The 18403-nt window shown below is 43.7% G+C and overlaps 2 protein-coding genes across 3 annotated transcripts in view; one reads left to right on the top strand and one right to left on the bottom strand.

Moving 5' to 3' along the window:
- Positions 1–8642, bottom strand: part of LOC117496417 (zinc finger protein 609-like) — a 56082-nt gene extending 47440 nt beyond the window's left edge. For both annotated transcript variants that reach the window (XM_034148080.1, XM_034148079.1), the window contains exon 1: positions 8334–8642. The gene's annotated coding sequence lies outside the window, so the exon portion shown is untranslated. The remainder of the gene's footprint in view (positions 1–8333) is intronic.
- Positions 8643–10338: 1696 nt separating this feature from the next.
- Positions 10339–14065, top strand: si:ch211-284k5.2 (uncharacterized protein CFAP97D2). Its single transcript, XM_034148072.1, has 4 exons — positions 10339–10431; positions 11040–11120; positions 12079–12197; positions 13779–14065. Exons 1-4 carry the CDS (start codon positions 10339–10341, stop codon positions 13972–13974), a joined length of 489 nt encoding a protein of 162 aa, XP_034003963.1. The 3' UTR covers positions 13975–14065.
- The last annotated feature ends 4338 nt before the right edge of the window (positions 14066–18403 follow it).

Below are 18403 nucleotides of genomic sequence, written 5' to 3'. Positions count from 1 at the left end.
GTATGTGTTGCTTCTTTTGGGCTTGTTTTCATAGACCTGGTTGCTTATTTCTCTCAAATCTGGCAACAGAGTGGGCGCAGTGTCTAATAGTAGCAGTAAGCTAACGAGAGGCTACGTTCAGCTGGTGACTCGGGACAGAGAACATTTCAGGAGTTTGGAAGTATTATAAAATTGAAAGCGAAGGCAGTGTAACAGCCAGATGCAATGTTTGCAAGGCGGAGGTTCCGCGTGGTGGAAAGAACAGAGCTACGTTCAACACGACCAATCTAATACGCCACCTGAGAAACAAACACCAACAACAACACGACGAGTACACAGCGGCCACTCAGGTAACGGCACTGAAACAACCGACACTTTCAGAGACTTTTAAAAGGAAAGAGAAACTGCCCCAGAACAGTGAAAAGGCCAAAAAAATAACAGCCAAGATAGCTGAATTCATCGCGTTGGATGACCAGCCGTTATCTGTTACCTTTTTTTTCTCTTAATGCATTGCATAAAGATCGGATCGGGAAAAATCGGTATCGGCAGATTGTCAAAATCAAATGATCGGAATCGGATCGGGAGCAAAAAAAGGTGATCGGGACATCCCTAGATATAACGTAATATCTCAAATGTGGGCGGGCTTTAGGCCCACGGCCCTATCAGAAACGGTGGCTAGAAGTCATTGCTGCTAAGAGTTCAAATAAAATACATTTTAAATTGGAGTTTGATACAACTGGGGGAAAAGTGAAAACCAGATGGCCCGTTTTTTAAGGTAATGCCCCCCAAAAGATAACATTTACACACTGATTAAACAAGGGGTAAATGACAAAAGAGATGAACAGGCAACACACATGGGAATTTATTACAAAATAGCATATTTGAAAATAGTTTTAGTTTTTTTGCTGATAAATCACAATAACAACAATGGCGGCTTGTCTTGTCTTACGAAGTTACATTTAATTGAAGAATTACTTTAAGACTCTTCTTCAGCGTGCCATAGTTAAGTGTTTGCTACTAACAGAGTTCCCATTAGAATATTTTCTTGCCGGTCAACATGTCCGTTAAAGTTGAAATCTTCCGGACAAAATGAGAAAAGTGCCGGTCAAAGGTCTTCTTTGTTATTTATTGAGCTTTAAAACAAATTGATATGATTCGATATTAAACAAACTAATTATAGTAGATTAACTACATTATTCAAAAGTGTTCAGTAACTTACAAAAACGCGGGAATAATAAACGGAGCGCTCTCTCTCTCCTGACAGCCCGTCAGTATCATGCAGCTCGCGGATCCAGTAATGAGTGACCCGACAGTAAAACTAAACATATCTATAACTAGTTTAGGTTTAGTTTACATACAGGACATCTCTTTCTCCACATTAAATGTTAGACATTAGAATTGACTATTTTTGTCTGTCACATACTCTTTTGTCTGTCACATAAGTGGCGCAACTGATGCGGTATTGCGCTAAGGGAAAATGATTTTGACCGGAGAGATTTAGATTTGCAGTCTTCAGCATATTTTACCGGTCATAGTCCGGTAATTACCGGCTAACGGGAACTCTGGCTACTAACATCGATCACACCTGATAGCTGCTATAAAAACAACAACAGAAAAACACCTTCTGCTGCTGAAGCCGTTTGCTGCTCTTCAAAATGGGCGATAAAAGCTGATAAGCGGCAATACAAACAAAAACGACCAGGGGGGGGGGCAGGAGCTCCAACAAGCCGTTTGGGACAGAGAGTGAATACACATACTTTACAGAGATGCTGTATGAGAAACCAATGTGAGTTTGGAAAATTGCACAATATAAATCTATTCTAGTAGACCTCAACAATGGAATTATGATCAGTAGAAATGTCCATGACATGGACTGGTACTGATACTGGTACAGTGTGAAAATGTGTGAGTCAAAGTTAAACTGTATAACGAAGATTGACTTTAATCCAGTCTGACTTTTATCATTGAACTCTTTTCTGTCCATGAATGTTGATAAAATGCTGGGAGGTGAGCTGGAGCTTGATGCCCGTTATCTGTTCCTGAATGTGACGCGTCTCTCTAAAGCTTTTTATGATGGACAAAAAAAGCCGAGGCAGCGTTTTGTTCAGGACGTGCACGGCGAGCTGAGTGCAGCATGTTCAGCCTGCATCCATCACTATTCTGTACATTACACAGGACACTCCATCTTATTGATTATCCAGCAGGGGGGAGGGGGGGGGGGGGGGGGGGGAAGCTCCGTCAGCACACTGCACAGCTTAAACTGCACAATGTGGGGAAATACTGCTGAAAAACCTGCACATGGTAAATATATGATGGCCAACAGATGCACGTTACTACGTCCCAAAACTCTTCCATCAGGAGTAACAGCTTCAGACTGGATGCAGATATAAAAACCCAACTGTTCGTGTACACATGAAGAAACATCTTCAGCAACTTGACAACACGTGCAGCTTTTAGAAAACATTCAGCAACTTGAGGAGACATGCGCAGCGTTTACTAACAGCTGCAGAAACCAAACGCTGAAGAAGCTCAAACACAACGGAGACCAGGGGACACTAAAGAGTGACGCACACAGCTGGAGACCAGGGGACACTAAAGAGTGACGCACACAGCTGCGAGACCAGGGGACACTAAAGAGTGACGCACACAGCTGGGAGACCAGGGGACACCAAAGAGTGACGCACACAGCTGGGAGAACAGGGGACACCAAAGAGTGACGCACACAGCTGGAGACCGGGGGACACTAAAGAGTGACGCACACAGCTGGGAGACCAGGGGACACTAAAGAGTGACGCACAAAGCTGGGAGACCAGGGGACACTAAAGATTGACGCACACAGCTGGGAGACCAGGGGACACTAAAGAGTGACGCACAAAGCTGGGAGACCAGGGGACACTATAGAGTGACACACACAGCTGGGAGACCAGGGGACACTAAAGAGTGACGCACACAGCTGGGAGACCAGGGGACACTAAAGAGTGACGCACACAGCTGGGAGACCAGGGGACACCAAAGAGTGACGCACACAGCTGGGAGACCAGGGGACACCAAAGAGTGACGCACAGCTGGGAGACCAGGGGACACTAAAGAGTGACGGACACAGCTGGGAGACCAGGGGACACTAAAGAGTGACGCACACAGCTGGGAGACCAGGGGACACTAAAGAGTGACGCACACAGCTGGGAGACCAGGGGACACTAAAGAGTGACACACACAGCTGGGAGACCAGGGGACACTAAAGAGTGACGCACACAGCTGGAGACCAGGGGACACTAAAGAGTGACGCACAAAGCTGGGAGACCAGGGGACACTAAAGAGTGACGCACACAGCTGGGAGACCAGGGGACACTAAAGAGTGACGCACAAAGCTGGGAGACCAGGGGACACTAAAGAGTGACGCACACAGCTGGGAGACAAGGGGACACTAAAGAGTGACGCACACATCTGGAGACCAGGGGACACTAAAGAGTGACGCACACATCTGGAGACCAGGGGACACTAAAGAGTGACGCACACAGCTGGGAGACCAGGGGACACCAAAGAGTGACGCACACAGCTGGGAGACAAGGGGACACCAAAGAGTGACGCACACATCTGGAGACCAGGGGACACCAAAGAGTGACGCACACAGCTGGGAGACCAGGGGACACCAAAGAGTGACGCACACAGCTGGGAGACCAGGGGACACCAAAGAGTGACGCACACAGCTGGGAGACCAGGGGACACTAAAGAGTGACGCACACAGCTGGGAGACCAGGGGACACTAAAGAGTGACGCACACAGCTGGGAGACCAGGGGACACTAAAGAGTGACACACAGCTGGGAGACCAGGGGACACTAAAGAGTGACGCACACAGCTGGGAGACCAGGGGACACCAAAGAGTGACGCACACAGCTGGAGACCAGGGGACACCAAAGAGTGACGCACACAGCTGGGAGACCAGGGGACACCAAAGAGTGACGCACACAGCTGGAGACCAGGGGACACCAAAGAGTGACGCACACAGCTGGAGACCAGGGGACACTAAAGAGTGACGCACACAGCTGGGAGACCAGGGGACACTAAAGAGTGACGCACAAAGCTGGGAGACCAGGGGACACTAAAGAGTGACACACAGCTGGGAGACAAGGGGACACTAAAGAGTGACGCACACATCTGGAGACCAGGGGACACTAAAGAGTGACGCACACAGCTGGGAGACCAGGGGACACCAAAGAGTGACGCACACAGCTGGAGACCAGGGGACACCAAAGAGTGACGCACACAGCTGGAGACCAGGGGACACTAAAGAGTGACGCACACAGCTGGAGACCAGGGGACACCAAAGAGTGACGCACACAGCTGGAGACCAGGGGACACCAAAGAGTGACGCACACAGCTGGAGACCAGGGGACACTAAAGAGTGACGCACACAGCTGGGAGACCAGGGGACACTAAAGAGTGACATAATAGCATAATAATGTAATTATCATCAGAGCACACGTGGAAGACGGAGATGGTGTTTCTGTTTTATCTCCTCCTTAATGTTTAACGGCTGGTCAAACAGAGGCCTCAACACAGCGTCTAAAAATAGAAACACTTTGAAATTGAAGCAGAGGTACAAAGGTGTGTGAACGTAGTACAGCTTACTTTGTTTATGGCTTTCACATCTGCTCAGGTAAGATGGAAGATATAACCGACCCTTTGGATGTTAATACTAGACTGGATATCTGCATTTCTATTGACAGGCTTTCATCACCAACATAAAGTGCTAACAAATGGCATGGGTCCCAACAGTAGGCCCTAGTGTCTATGTACCACCTCACACACAAATGTGACTGTTAGTTCATTTATAGCTCAACATTAGCCACCTTTAGCTTAGCGGTGGTGACGTGAAGTCATGTGACCGTGCTGTAGTTCCTTTATAGCCCAACATTAGCCACCTTTAGCTTAGCGGTGGAGACGTGAAGTCATGTGACCGTGCTGTAGTTCCTTTATAGCTCAACATTAGCCACCTTTAGCTTAGCGGTGGTGACGTGAAGTCATGTGACCGTTAGGGTTGGGAACCGAAACTCGGTTCCAGATGAGAACCGATAACAAAATGCCGGGTACCGGGTACCCATACAAAATACACAATTTTGGTTCTGCTTAACGGTTCCTAAACGCGGTAGACCCTGTATTCCACCGGGTCACCGCGGCGCAGACGGACCCGGTGGAATACAGGGTCTACCGCGTTTAGGAACCGTTAATACAGGGTAAGGGCGGACTGGCCATCTGTGTGTTCTGGAGAATCACAGAACGGCCGGTCGTCAGCGGGCCGTTGACGGCCGGCTCGGTTCGCTGACGACCGGCACCGCCCTTAATTTTTTTAAACGGCATCATGTAAGTTGCGCTGACAGGCGACAGAGGTCCACAGTGGCCCCGCAGCGAGGCTCCCCCCGCCCTCCCGTAGACAGTTCACGAGCTCAGTCACTTCATAACACCAAAGATGGATGGCGGTAAACGCTCTAAAGTGAGGCTCCACTACACTAAAACAGAAAAAGACAAGGCACAGAGTAATGCCTGTTGATAGCTTGCCACAGGCATAGCTCAGTTAACATAAAGCACAGCTATTGTGCAATACATCTGTATTGCATGTATATTTTTTATTTGTAAAAATGTCAGTTAAAGCTTTAGAGAATAAAGATATGTTTGTTATCTAAACGTTTGACCTCTTTCTTTTACAATTTTGGAATCGAAACGGAAAATCGATAAGAACCGGAATCGATATATTTCAAACGATACCCATCCCTAGTGACCGTGCTGTAGTTCCTATATAGCCCAACATTAGCCACCTTTAGCTTAGCGGTGGTGACGTGAAGTCATGTGTATCATAAACGTTTGTTTGACACAGAGATTATTTTCTGCAATAATTCTAAATCACATGGAGGGATCCCATTGGACCAGGGAGATGTTGCCTTCAGGGTCTCCCCTGTAGTAATCAAACAACTAATTATTTCAATACATGACAGGTGTCTCCCTCCTTCACTGGCTGTTATTTATCCCAATAAAAAGTGTAATCAAATGAATTGAGTGTCAGCATCACAGGAAGTGTGTGATCTCATTCAGGAAGCAGCATCTGATCTCTTCAAGTCTTCATGTATCTCACCGGCAAAACACAACCAAAACACAAGGATGGAGCTCTAACCCTATCCTGCAGAAGAGACCAGACAAAACAACAGAAAGTCTCAGAAATAGATAATATGGAAACCCTGAGGTCACACACACTCTCAGGTGTGTTCCAGCAGGTGTGTTTGCTGAGTAACGTTGTTTATTCATATTCTATAGATATATATCATCCATTATTGATTATGTGTATCACTGTTTTCACATCTTATATTTATATATCTTACTGTTGTTTATTTTGTATGTACAATGCCTTATCTACATGCTGCTGTTACGAATATAATTCCCAAATTGGGATCAATACAGTTTATCTAATTGAATAATCAGATCAGGGGATATTTATGTATATCATAGTTAGCCAGCATCTGCGTTAGCCACGTTACATATTATTGGTTGGTTTGCCTGTTTTTGTCGAGGAGACGATAGACAAAGACAAAGATTAAAATGCTTATAACCTATAGGGTGTTACATTGGTTGATTTCACACGTAAAGAATCAGGAACATTTAGGAAACACACCATTCCCACGGAGCTAGCTAACCTAGCTCCCGTTAGCCGGATATCTGGAAAAAGCTAGTCGGCCCTTGATCTCACTGCCCTTTAGCATCAGAGCTAACACACACACACCAATAACGTCTCACAGATGCGTTAGCTTGATAATATGAGTGTTAAATACACACAATAACACCCACTAAAGAGTGCCACATCGAATTATATGAAGGTATTTGAGGGAAAGTATGCAGTTATAAGCAGGGCCCACTGTGGCCCGCTATAATGCTAACGAGATCCATTATCGGACGCAGAGCTGCTTTAGGGTTTCATGGTGAGATCTTTAGCCGTTTTACAATATTTACACCCGCACAACAAAGCTGACATTACAGGCGATATGTCACATATAAGAGCCAATATCTAATATCGCACATTTGGTTTATATAACTGTTGATTACTTGTCCTATTTGTCGTGTGACGGACGTCTACCGATGCGGCGCTTTCAGCCTCCCTGTCAAACGTATAGATCCATTATCGGACAAGTGTTTATATTTCCACCTCTGCCAGCTGGCATTTATTTTTATTTTACAGCAAAACTACAGGGATATTACACAACAGGAGCAAGTGGAGGGTGTATATTAAGTTAAATGATCATGTCATAAAAGCTACTTAAGTAAAAGTGCAAAAGTATTATCAACACAATGTACATAAAGTATAACAAGTAATAGAAAATGTTTCTTTATGTGGGTATATTTAATTATATGTAAACATGTGACATGTCCACATAGAATGGTTGCATCAGGTAGCATTTAACTGATGCAGACAAACACAATAAAGTATTTAAATATGACACTCTTTTGTGACTTAGAGTCAGTCCACTTTTTAGAGATGCATTTTGTTTAAGTTGTTAAAGCTGTTTCATGAATATATGAATGTGTTACTGTGGTTATTTACCTGGGAGATAGTATTGTTTTTATTTTGTCTGTTTAGTTTGTGAAAGTTACCTTTGTGTATGGAAAGTGCTCTATAAATAAAGTTTGATTTGAAGTGTGTTCTGGCCTTTCATAGTGTGTACTTGTACTCCACTACATGTATTAATACCTTTAGTTACTTCACAGATGTGGATGAATGATGTGAAATATAATCAAGTGTTAAATCAGACTTTAGTTCCACCTGGAGTAAATCCACAAGCTACCCTGCAGTATACAAAGTCATTCAAACTAGCTGCACCTTTACCAGCTTTGAGAACACTTTCATGATCAATCATTATAAAACATATCATATATATTATTCTGAAATGGACCAATCTGCACAATGACTACTTTTACTGTCGCTACTTTAACTATATTTTGATGAGAATACCTTTCTACTTTTACTTGAGGAACATTTTGAATGCAGGACTTTTACTGAAACAGAGTATTCCTACACTCTGGTACTTCTACTTTTACTCAAGTACATCTGAGTACTTCTACTTTTACCACAAGATGCGAGTACTTCTCCCACCCATGCTCATCTTATCTCATTCATGTATTAGAAGCAGGTCAGACGGGGACGTGTCCGATAATGGACTCATGCTCCTTAGCTCTCCGGTCTCTGCAGACAAAGGCAGCTAAGCTAAGCTATGCTAAGCTAAGCTAACCCCAAGGATAGCTAAGTATCCCGCGTTTAAAATATAAAAAGTGGACTCCACCACAACTTCCAAGATGTAACAGAGACACTTACCCCGTTTGAAATCCGTATCCGACCACCGTTCATGTATAAATGTCCCAGTAATCCCAGTTTAAAAAAGAACGGTTATGATTAGCTCCCAAACTGGCGGATAACCGTCAACGTGCTCCCGGGTTCAGGCGCTCACATCCCGGGGAGAAACACACACTTTGGGACGTCAGTTGGCCGGTCGCGAGGGGAGATTCACGGATCCCAGGTATTCCATGAGAGGAGGTGATATTCCCAGGGTTTACAGCCGTTTACAGACACACTACAGACAGCAACAGACACACAGCACACAGGGATAAATGGCTGTTAGTACAATGCAACCGAAAACCCGGAGCAGTGGATCCAGGGAGACACTGGAGCGGAGTCCCAGCCTGGACCTGGATCTGTGGACGGGAGTCACTCAGATGGACTGGATTCACACCACATGTTATGTTTACGTTGATAAGGATCATTTTGGGGAGGGTCTTTTAACGGAGGGGACTGGCTGTCAGTGTCAACGTGCCAACTTCCTGCTGGATTTAGCTGATAGCTCCTGTTATCTGAAAAGAGTTTGCAACACAAGGCTGGGGTTTTCTGTTGGATGAATTAAAAAGCTTCTCCAGTGCTACCCAGCTTTAAGGACATTTTGTTAAATTAAGGAGCTTCATGGAATCGGTCACTGTAAGCTTCCCCCCGCTGCACGAAGACGCAGTGTTTGAACAATCCTCCTTTTCCCACATTAAACAAACTCTTCATTTCTACTGAGGCGTCACCCACACACACACACACACACACACACACACACACACACACACACACACACCCAAACAATCACACACACACACACTCTCACACACACACACACACACACACACAAACACACACACACACACCCAAACAATCACACACACACACACACACTCTCACACAGACACAGACACAGACACACACACACACACACACACACAAACACACACCCAAACAGACACGCACACACACACGCACACACGCACACACACACACCATCACTCTCCCTGATTGGTCTCTCATCATGATAATCAGACTTCAAATTAAATGGATTCCCCACGGCGTTTCATCACAGCAAAAGGAGAAACACACACCCAAAACATGCTCAATTAATCCTGCAAACACACACACACACACACACACACACACACACACACACACACACACACACACACACACACACACACACACACACACACACACACACACACACACACACACACACACACACACTCACACACCCGGATGAAATCAAAGACATGGTGTCCTCGCTGTTTGTAATCTGCCTCCGGCGTCCTCTTCCATCTTCATTCAGAGGAGAAACATGGAGAATTGAAATGAGTGTGTTTTATATTCTCGTCATTTCTGACCGGTTCATATTCAGAGAGGCTCTGTAACAAATAAACAAGACGATGAGAAGCCAAAGACACACAGGATGAACCTTTCAGGTGAGACGTCCACTACAGGTGCGTTCATCAGATCAGCATTGCCGAAAAACTTTGGGAAGACGATCATTTCTAATCTTTCGCTTGTATTTAACAGACGACAGTGTAAAGCAATGGGAGAGAGAGAGAAGGGGGTGACATAAAACAAAACTACAAATAAAATATAACGAACCTTCTTATTTTAAGCCTGAACACAATCAATTTGATTTTCTTTCTTGATCTGTTCATGGTGTGTGTGTGTGTGTGTGTGTGTGTGTGTGTGTGTGTGTGTGTGTGTGTGTGTGTGTGCGTGCGTGTGTGTGTGTGTGTGTGTGTGTGTGTGTGTGTGTGTGTGTGTGTATGTATGTGTGTGTGTGCGTGTGTGTGTGTGTGCGTGTGTGTGTGTGTGTGTGTGTGCAGACCTCCTCAGCTCAGTAATAATTAATAGTAACATTATATGGCTGTAATGAGATGCAGAGGGGTACATCTCCATGGGGACAACTTCCAAACACACACACACACACACACATACACACACAGACACACACACACACACTTTAGTTCGTCCACAGAGCTGCAGCATGCACAGGTCCTACCAGCCGCTGAATCCCGTCACCAACCGGTACCTGCAGCAGAGATGGGACCAGAACCACTACCAGAACCACCGCAAGAAGGTAGGAGGTGGAGGACTGGGAGGTGGAGGACCGGGATGTGGAGGACTGGAAGCTGGAGGACTGGAAGCTGGAGGACTGGAAGCTGGAGGACTGGGAGGTGGAGGACTGGGAGGTGGAGGACTGGAAGGTGGAGGACTGGGAGGTGGAGGACTGGGAGGTGGAGGACTGGGAGGTAAAATACTTTGAGGAAGAGGAAAGACTGGATAGTGTAGGACTTGGAGGTTGAGAATTTGCTTATGGAGAGTGGAAGGTGAAGGATTGGGTGTTGAAGGACTAGTTTGTGAAGGACTGGGTTGTGAAGGACTGGGTTGTGAAGGACTGGTTTGTGAAGGACTGGAAGGTGAAGGATTGGGTGTTGAAGGACTAGTTTGTGAAGGACTGGCAGGTGAAGGACTGGGTTGTGAAGGACTGGCAGGTGAAGGACTGGGTTGTGAAGGACTGGCAGGTGAAGGACTGGGTTGTGAAGGACTGGTTTGTGAAGGACTGGAAGATAAGTTATTTAAAATCTAGAATGATGATCCTATGCAGAGATTTAGTTTAAGGTTTGAGTCGCTGTAGTTTGGTAACTCAAACCACATCACAAAGCTCATCTGTGTTTACCTGTGCAGGTGAACTCCTCCCTGCCAGTAGTGGACAACAAGGGGGTGAAGACACCTGCTCACATCCAGCTGAAACTGAAGAAACTACAGGTACACACACACACACACACACACACACACACACACACACACGCACACACACACACACACACACACACACACACACACAAACTGGACGGTGTGTTCGATTGCAATCATTCACCATGCTGTAGTTCCTTTATAGCCCAACATTAGCCGCCTTTAGCTTAGCGGTGGAGACGTGAAGTCATGTGACCGTGCTGTAGTTCCTTTATAGCCCAACATTAGCCACCTTTAGCTTAGCGGTGGTGACGTGAAGTCATGTGACCGTGCTGTAGTTCCTTTATAGCCCAACATTAGCCGCCTTAGCTTAGCGGTGGTGACGTGAAGTCATGTGACCGTGCTGTAGTTCCTTTATAGCCCAACATTAGCCCCCTTTAGCTTAGCGGTGGTGACGTGAAGTCATGTGACCGTGCTTGTAGTTCCTTTATAGCCCAACATTAGCCTCCTTTAGCTTAGCGGTGGTGACGTGAAGTCATGTGACCGTGCTGTAGTTCCTTTATAGCCCAACATTAGCCCCCTTTAGCTTAGCGGTGGTGACGTGAAGTCATGTGACCGTGCTGTAGTTCCTTTATAGCCCAACATTAGCCACCTTTAGCTTAGCGGTGGTGACGTGAAGTCATGTGACCGTGCTGTAGTTCCTTTATAGCCCAACATTAGCCACCTTTAGCTTAGCGGTGGTGACGTGAAGTCATGTGACCGTGCTGTAGTTCCTTTATAGCCCAACATCAGCTTTTAACTTCAGAAATCATAAAGTGGTGTTAACATGTGGAGATTATCCTGCTGAACTAAACGTGTAACGATCATAAACGTTTGTTTGACACAGAGATTATTATCTGACATAATCTCATGGAGAAATCCCATTGGACCAGGGAGATGCTGCCTTCAGTGTCCAACAGAGAAATACAACATCCCTGCACCATTTCTATTCGAGGGGTTTACTCTCAGTTTTGTCTCCGGTGTGGTTCAGCTGCAGGACGAGCGTCTGTCCGTCGTCGACAGAGATAACCGGCTGCTGGCGTCCAAACTGGCCGATATCGTCTGCTCCAAAGGTCTGGTGGACCATCAGAACCAGTACCACCTGAGGAGGTGAGATCAACAAACTCATGGCATGGTATGGCCACATATAGTTATAGCTATATTTAGTTTTTTCGTACCATGTCTTTGGATATGGTATAAACGGTGGCCGACAGAGACGTGCTTCAGCGGCCCAAACCTCTTCCATCAGGAGAAACAACCGTCTCTGTTGATGGAAACTTACCTGAAATGTTTTATGGGCTTATTTTAACAATGTGATCACATGACTCCTTCTGATACCTGGTTAGCTACGTTAGCTATAGCTTACAGCAGATCTGCAGTTATATCGCAGTGCATGTCTCCTCAAGTTGCTGAATGTTCTCTAAATGCTGGGTGGTCAAGTTGCTGAAGATGTGGAACATTTGGGTTTTTATATCTGCATCCTTTCTGAAGCTGCAGCACGTTTCTCCTGATGGAAGCCATCAGGAACTCCTTATTTATATTCAACTGAGCTGACTTTTTGTTCCGTTAGTGGGTTTTCCTCTCACTCTTTATCTCTCCTCTGAAGAAGCCAGCGCCGTGTTGGACTTTAAATAATGGATGTGAGCTGCTCTGTTACACTGCTCAATTATTGATCTGGACGTGTGATGGCGGGGAACGCCTCTCGTCCTGGGGCGGTAAAATCTTTAATCCTGACAGGAGCTTTAAAGCGTCTCCGAAAATAAGTTATTCTGGGAGACAGGAAGTTGCTTTAAAGGGGACCTATCATGCAAAATGCACTTGTGTACGTCTTTTCTACATGAATATGTGTCCCCGGTGTTCCAGGGAACTCACCAAGTGTCAGAAAACACAACCCTCTCTATTTTCCTCCATACCCAAATCTCTAAAAAAGGGGCTGCAACGGATCTGATAAAAACTGATCCAGATTTGAACACTGTCCTGACGTCAGGACGGTGGCGCTACGGCTATTGGGCCAACTCCACCAATCAGGAGGAGACAGCCACGGCCATTGCTGTTAGAAAGCGCTGGAGGCGCTGTAGTACATATGCCAGGCCTGTAGATGGTGCTGTTCTCACTGAATCAACCCTTGCTAAAACAGAGCTAGAAATGTCAAATTGAGCGAAATGAGGCATGGCTAAAATGCATGATCTGTTTGGTATTTTGAAAAAAAAAAAGTATAAATATGCCTTATATAGGTATGGTCCTACACTATATTATTATAATATAGCATGATAGGTCCACTTTAAATGGAGAACAACAGTGACAGCAATATAATCACTCCTAATTAGCTATTAGATGAAGTGGTTTACCATCCTCACTTTATAAAGTGATCTCTTGAACGTATTAAATCAGGCAGTCACAAAGCATCATGAATATATATAATAAATCCAATGATCTTACATCATTTTAGCTGTTTTTGGTCTCCAACTCCGAAATGTCCGATTCCTAAGCTCGATTGTCAATCAACAGAAAAGTAATTGACAACTATTCTGAGAAACAATTAATCAATTAAGTAACTAGAGATTTATTTAGATAAAAAAGTCAAGTTTAGACAAAAGAAATAGAAACAAATTGTTGAGTATAGTCGAGATTGTTTGAGAATAAGATTTTATTTATTTTTTCTGCGTGTGTTTGTTTATTTTTCCTCTTCAGTCTGAATGCTGACAGGAGGAGGGAGGAGCTTCTTCTGATTGGCCGTCAGAATCAGGCCATCTATCAGCGAATCACGAGCCGGCAGTCGGAGCATCGCCGCCCGCTGTGGTTGGACGATTGGGAGAGGGCGGAGCGTCGCCGTGACGACATCTCACGATACCCCCGAGGACTCGGAGAGAAACACGTGAGAATATAAAACTGTCTCTGTTGCTTTATTTCAGTCAACCTTTTTTTTTGTCAATTTTTTTATCAACTTTTTTTTCTGGTCAAATTTATTTCAGTCAACTTTCTTTTGGTCAACTTTTTTTTTCTATGACCTGAGAATACAAAACACTGAGGGGACACTGAAGAGCAGAAACACACCGTCTGGACAACTGTCTCTGTTGTTGGAAACTTACCTAAAATGTTTTATGGTCTTATTTTAACAATGTGATCACATGGTTCCTTCTGATGTTACTGCAGATCTTCTGTAAGCTAGCTAGCTAACGTAGCTAACCTAGTCATTTCAGATATACTGACAAACACTTAGTTATGAGATGACTCACTCTGAGACAGAGACAGTTGCTTTATAATCCCCCCAAAATAAAAACAACGCAACTTTCTTTTGTTTATTTTCTTCTTTTGGTCGCTAACATTAATTGTATTTCTTTTTTTTGGGAATCAACTTTTTCTTTAGTCAACTTTCTTTTGGTAAAGATTTTTGTCAATTTATTTTTGGTCGCCAACAAAAATAAGAAGGTTATTGCAAGCATGAGTGAAGAGGTATTAAACACTAACGTATGTAAAAGTCATTTGCAAGTGCTGTATTAATCAAATAAATGTGTGTGTGTGTGTGTGTGTGTGTGTGTGTGTGTGTGTGTGTGTGTGTGTGTGTGTGTGTGTGTGTGTGTGTGCAGAGGTCAAGCAGGAAGGTGAAGTTTGCAGCGGAGGGTGAGCGGGCGTCGAGCTGCAGCAACACGGACACTGAGAGAGAAGAAACAAACACAAACTGAAGATGTTCACTTTCATTTGATTTAAAATAAATAATCTTTTAGTGAAATACAGATTCAATTACTCGAACAATTGTTTCCTGTCGATGCTGAAGGCTTTTTGTAGACGATGTAGTTTTGGTGTTTTGTTAAAGCTTATTGAAATCCAAATATAATATATTTCCTGACTGTGAATACAACTTTGATTCTGATGTGTTATATCCTGATGTCTCTCTGACTGAGAGAGGGAAGACGCTTTTACACCTTTCTAACCAGATTTGTAACGTAACGTTTTTCCATCACAAAGAAGCCACTTTGTTCACGTGTTACTTTGAGCATGGGTTGGACCATGGGCGTAGGAAGCATCCTGAATGTGAGGGGGACATTTTTAACGGGGGTGTGGGGGCGAAAAAAAATATAGATTTCCTGTATTCTGGTGCATTTTAACAGGTGGTTTGATACTTTTATGTGGCTATACTAGCATGAGGAAAATGATGGGTACATTTTGTAATTTCAGTAGTAAAGAAAGAAACATATTTGATTATTAATTCAGAGCTGTCTTTGAATTAATAAAAAGCAGTTTAAATGCCCATTTTTTGTACATTTATATACAACAATAAATATTTGTGAGTGCATTGAGAGATATTGTTGTGAAGAGTCATTTATATATAAATCGCAAAATACATTTGTGAATCCTTCTGTGAGCATTTATTAATATTGAGACTGATCTGACTCCATACGGATGTTAAGTTCACCAAGGAATGGTATCATTGACTTAAATGTTCAAATAAATGTTGCTCTTCTGTCTATATTGGTCATATGATGCCCCTTGACTGAAATGTTTCCTGTTCAATATCCCCACTGATTTCCTTAAAATCCTGGGATGAGAGTCCACATCACAATTTACTCTCAACTGTCATTTCCCTTTCATCACTCACCTCAGCAATGGACCTCTCTCCACTGTCCCTGCATTCTGCCTCTGACTCACTCTCAAGTGCCTAGATGTCAAGAGAGGTGGTGAAGTGATAATAAATACTGATAAATACTAGTAACCTGGCATTTTGATGCCTTTTCTCATCTAAACTATTCAGTATTTGTATCTCTCTCTATCATGACATAAAGACGAAACTCCTCTCCAGAAGTGAGACGCCGCCATCACTGTTAACTGATTAACTGCTACCAGCTGATGACTTACTTCCTCTTCTTTGAAAAAAATGTTCTTATGTCCATGTTGTCTGGGGGAGAAAACATATCAAACCAAGAGATCGTCAGCTTTGATTTTCGCTGTATTAACCATTTCCTGAACATTTGGTGTGTGTGCCTTACCTCCGCTACCGGCATCGCTTCATACAACAGATCTGAGCTGTCCAACTATGACAACACTCCTTGAACATGCGCGCGCTATGTGAGAATCTGCCTTGGAACAAAGTAGCAGTGAAAACATGGAACGGAGTTTCATTGATTTGGGCATTCTCTCAATAAGCAAGTGGAATGGATTTCATTTGATAGTGAAGCACTGCAGCGCTCTGCAAAGAGCGGCGAGTGGATAGACCGATTCACGGACTTTCCGCATAGTAAAAGTGGGGGGGGTCTAAACTAACCATTCGAAAAAGTGGGGGGGACTTGTCCCACCCTCATATAATGGCTGCGACGCCCATGGGTTGGACACTTCATTAACTTGAGAAGAGCATCTGGAGATCTTTGGAAAGGGTATGGCCAGTGATAATCGGGTGTGTTTCTAGTAGGTATAGTGTGAGTTAGGGCTGTGCGATTATGGCAAAAATCCTAATCACGATTATTTTGGTCAATAATTGATATCACGATTATTAAAAACGATTATCCATTTACTTTGAAAACATCCATTTATTGAAACAAAAATGTGAACAGTATGTTTTTAACAGTTGATTACCCTGAACTTTAAGTATAATTCAACTGAAAAACCAAAAAATAAAAATAATAATAATAATAATAATTACATTTTTTTTTTTTTTATAAAAATAATAATCGTTTTATTTCGATTACGTTGTTTTCGTAATCGTTGCAAGCCAAAATCGTAATCGAGATTAAAATACGATTAATTGCACAGCCCTAGTATGAGTACTCTCTGATCTTGTTTATAAAATATATCAACGAGAACAGGACGCCCGTATACAAGATGTCTGCTGACGTAAACCACAACGTGACGTAAACAACAACGTGACGTAAACAACAACGTGACGTAAACAACAACGTGACGTCGGAGCTGCGTAAAAACAAAGCTGTCTCTCCCGTCTGACGCTCTGTTTGATTCTCAGATTTCTGGAGGAATTATACCGTTTTCGAGGAACAGAGATATTGTTTTCTGGCATCACTTTAACACGGGGAAAATCTGCATTTTGGTTTGAGGGCGCAGCGCCCCTGTTACCCGGTGGAGAAAATACCCTGACTATTATTTAACTTTATGTTTGTTCATGTATACAAAAAAACAGAAAACATCAGAAAATGTCTGTATGTCAAAATATTTTGGTATTTATAAACTCTGTAGTGATCACTAATTAACTAGGTTACATAATTCACTCATGGAACTACAGGTTGGGGGTATTGTTTCCGCACGGACACATATGTTGACGGTACCTACTGTGTACCTACTGTGGTTGCGGTCGAATAGTCCATTTAGCTTAGGAACCTTCCTAACGGAGTGAAATGACCCGGAAGTCCCTCAGTGGCAGCCATGATAAGTGCCGGAGCATATACTGCGTTAGCTTAGCCAATCTCCATCTAGAAAACACGCATTTTAAAAGGTTTTTCGCCTGCCGTCTGTCTGCAGACTTGCCAAAGCATTAATTCATGGTTTTTACTAACCGGTATCAGTATGTTGTTACTTCGGCATCATTTTGAAACGTGTGTTACAATTAAATCACGGTCAAATATGTTCATCTTGTTGTAGTTGTAGCCTCCTTGCCAGCGATTCTCTCTCTAGTTTAGCATACTCAGCCCGACTCAGCCCTGTTTGTTGGCCCCGATAGAACCACGATTTTGTCGGGCCAGAAAAGAGGTGAAAAAGCACCCCCGGGCCGGAACTAGGCCTAGTGGAAGCGCAACCAAAAACGGGCCCGGCACGACACGGCACGCTTAAACCGCGCTCCGCGCCATGGTGGAAATGCCCCATAAATGAAAGGAAAGGAGGTTTCAAACTTCCTTTATAACCTCCTTTAGCTTAGGAACCACTGGACCTCCCTCACCTAAAGGAGAGGAGAAAATGCTGCCCCACAATGCCTTGCGGCCGCGGCATTTGCCGTCACACAACAGTCGGCCGTTCACAGAAACAACCGATTATGACGGAGAAATGATATCATGAAAGTTACGGTGCTTATTAAGCATTTTAAAACGTATGTGGTAAGTTGCCAAAGTGCTTTGTTTTGAACGTTCATCAGTATTATAATCAAAAAGAGAAATATGAACGTTAGTTTTTACTGAAATGATCAAATAAAGTCAACATTTCACAGTCTTTACTGAGCTGTGTGGGGTTTGTTCAACTTTTAAAAGATGTTTGAATGGTGATATACACAGTGATAGATGTTAAGGACTAACGTTTATAATAAATACATTTGTATTGATTTTAAGATCTTTTCATACAATCATACGTATTGGGATCATTTGTATTAATGTGGACCGGAG

The sequence above is a fragment of the Trematomus bernacchii genome, unplaced genomic scaffold (genome assembly GCF_902827165.1).
Source record: "Trematomus bernacchii unplaced genomic scaffold, fTreBer1.1, whole genome shotgun sequence".
NCBI classification, from domain to species: Eukaryota; Metazoa; Chordata; class Actinopteri; order Perciformes; family Nototheniidae; genus Trematomus; species Trematomus bernacchii.
The sequence above is the reverse complement of the archived record's forward strand: the minus strand, read 5'-3'. Positions and strand labels throughout refer to the sequence as shown.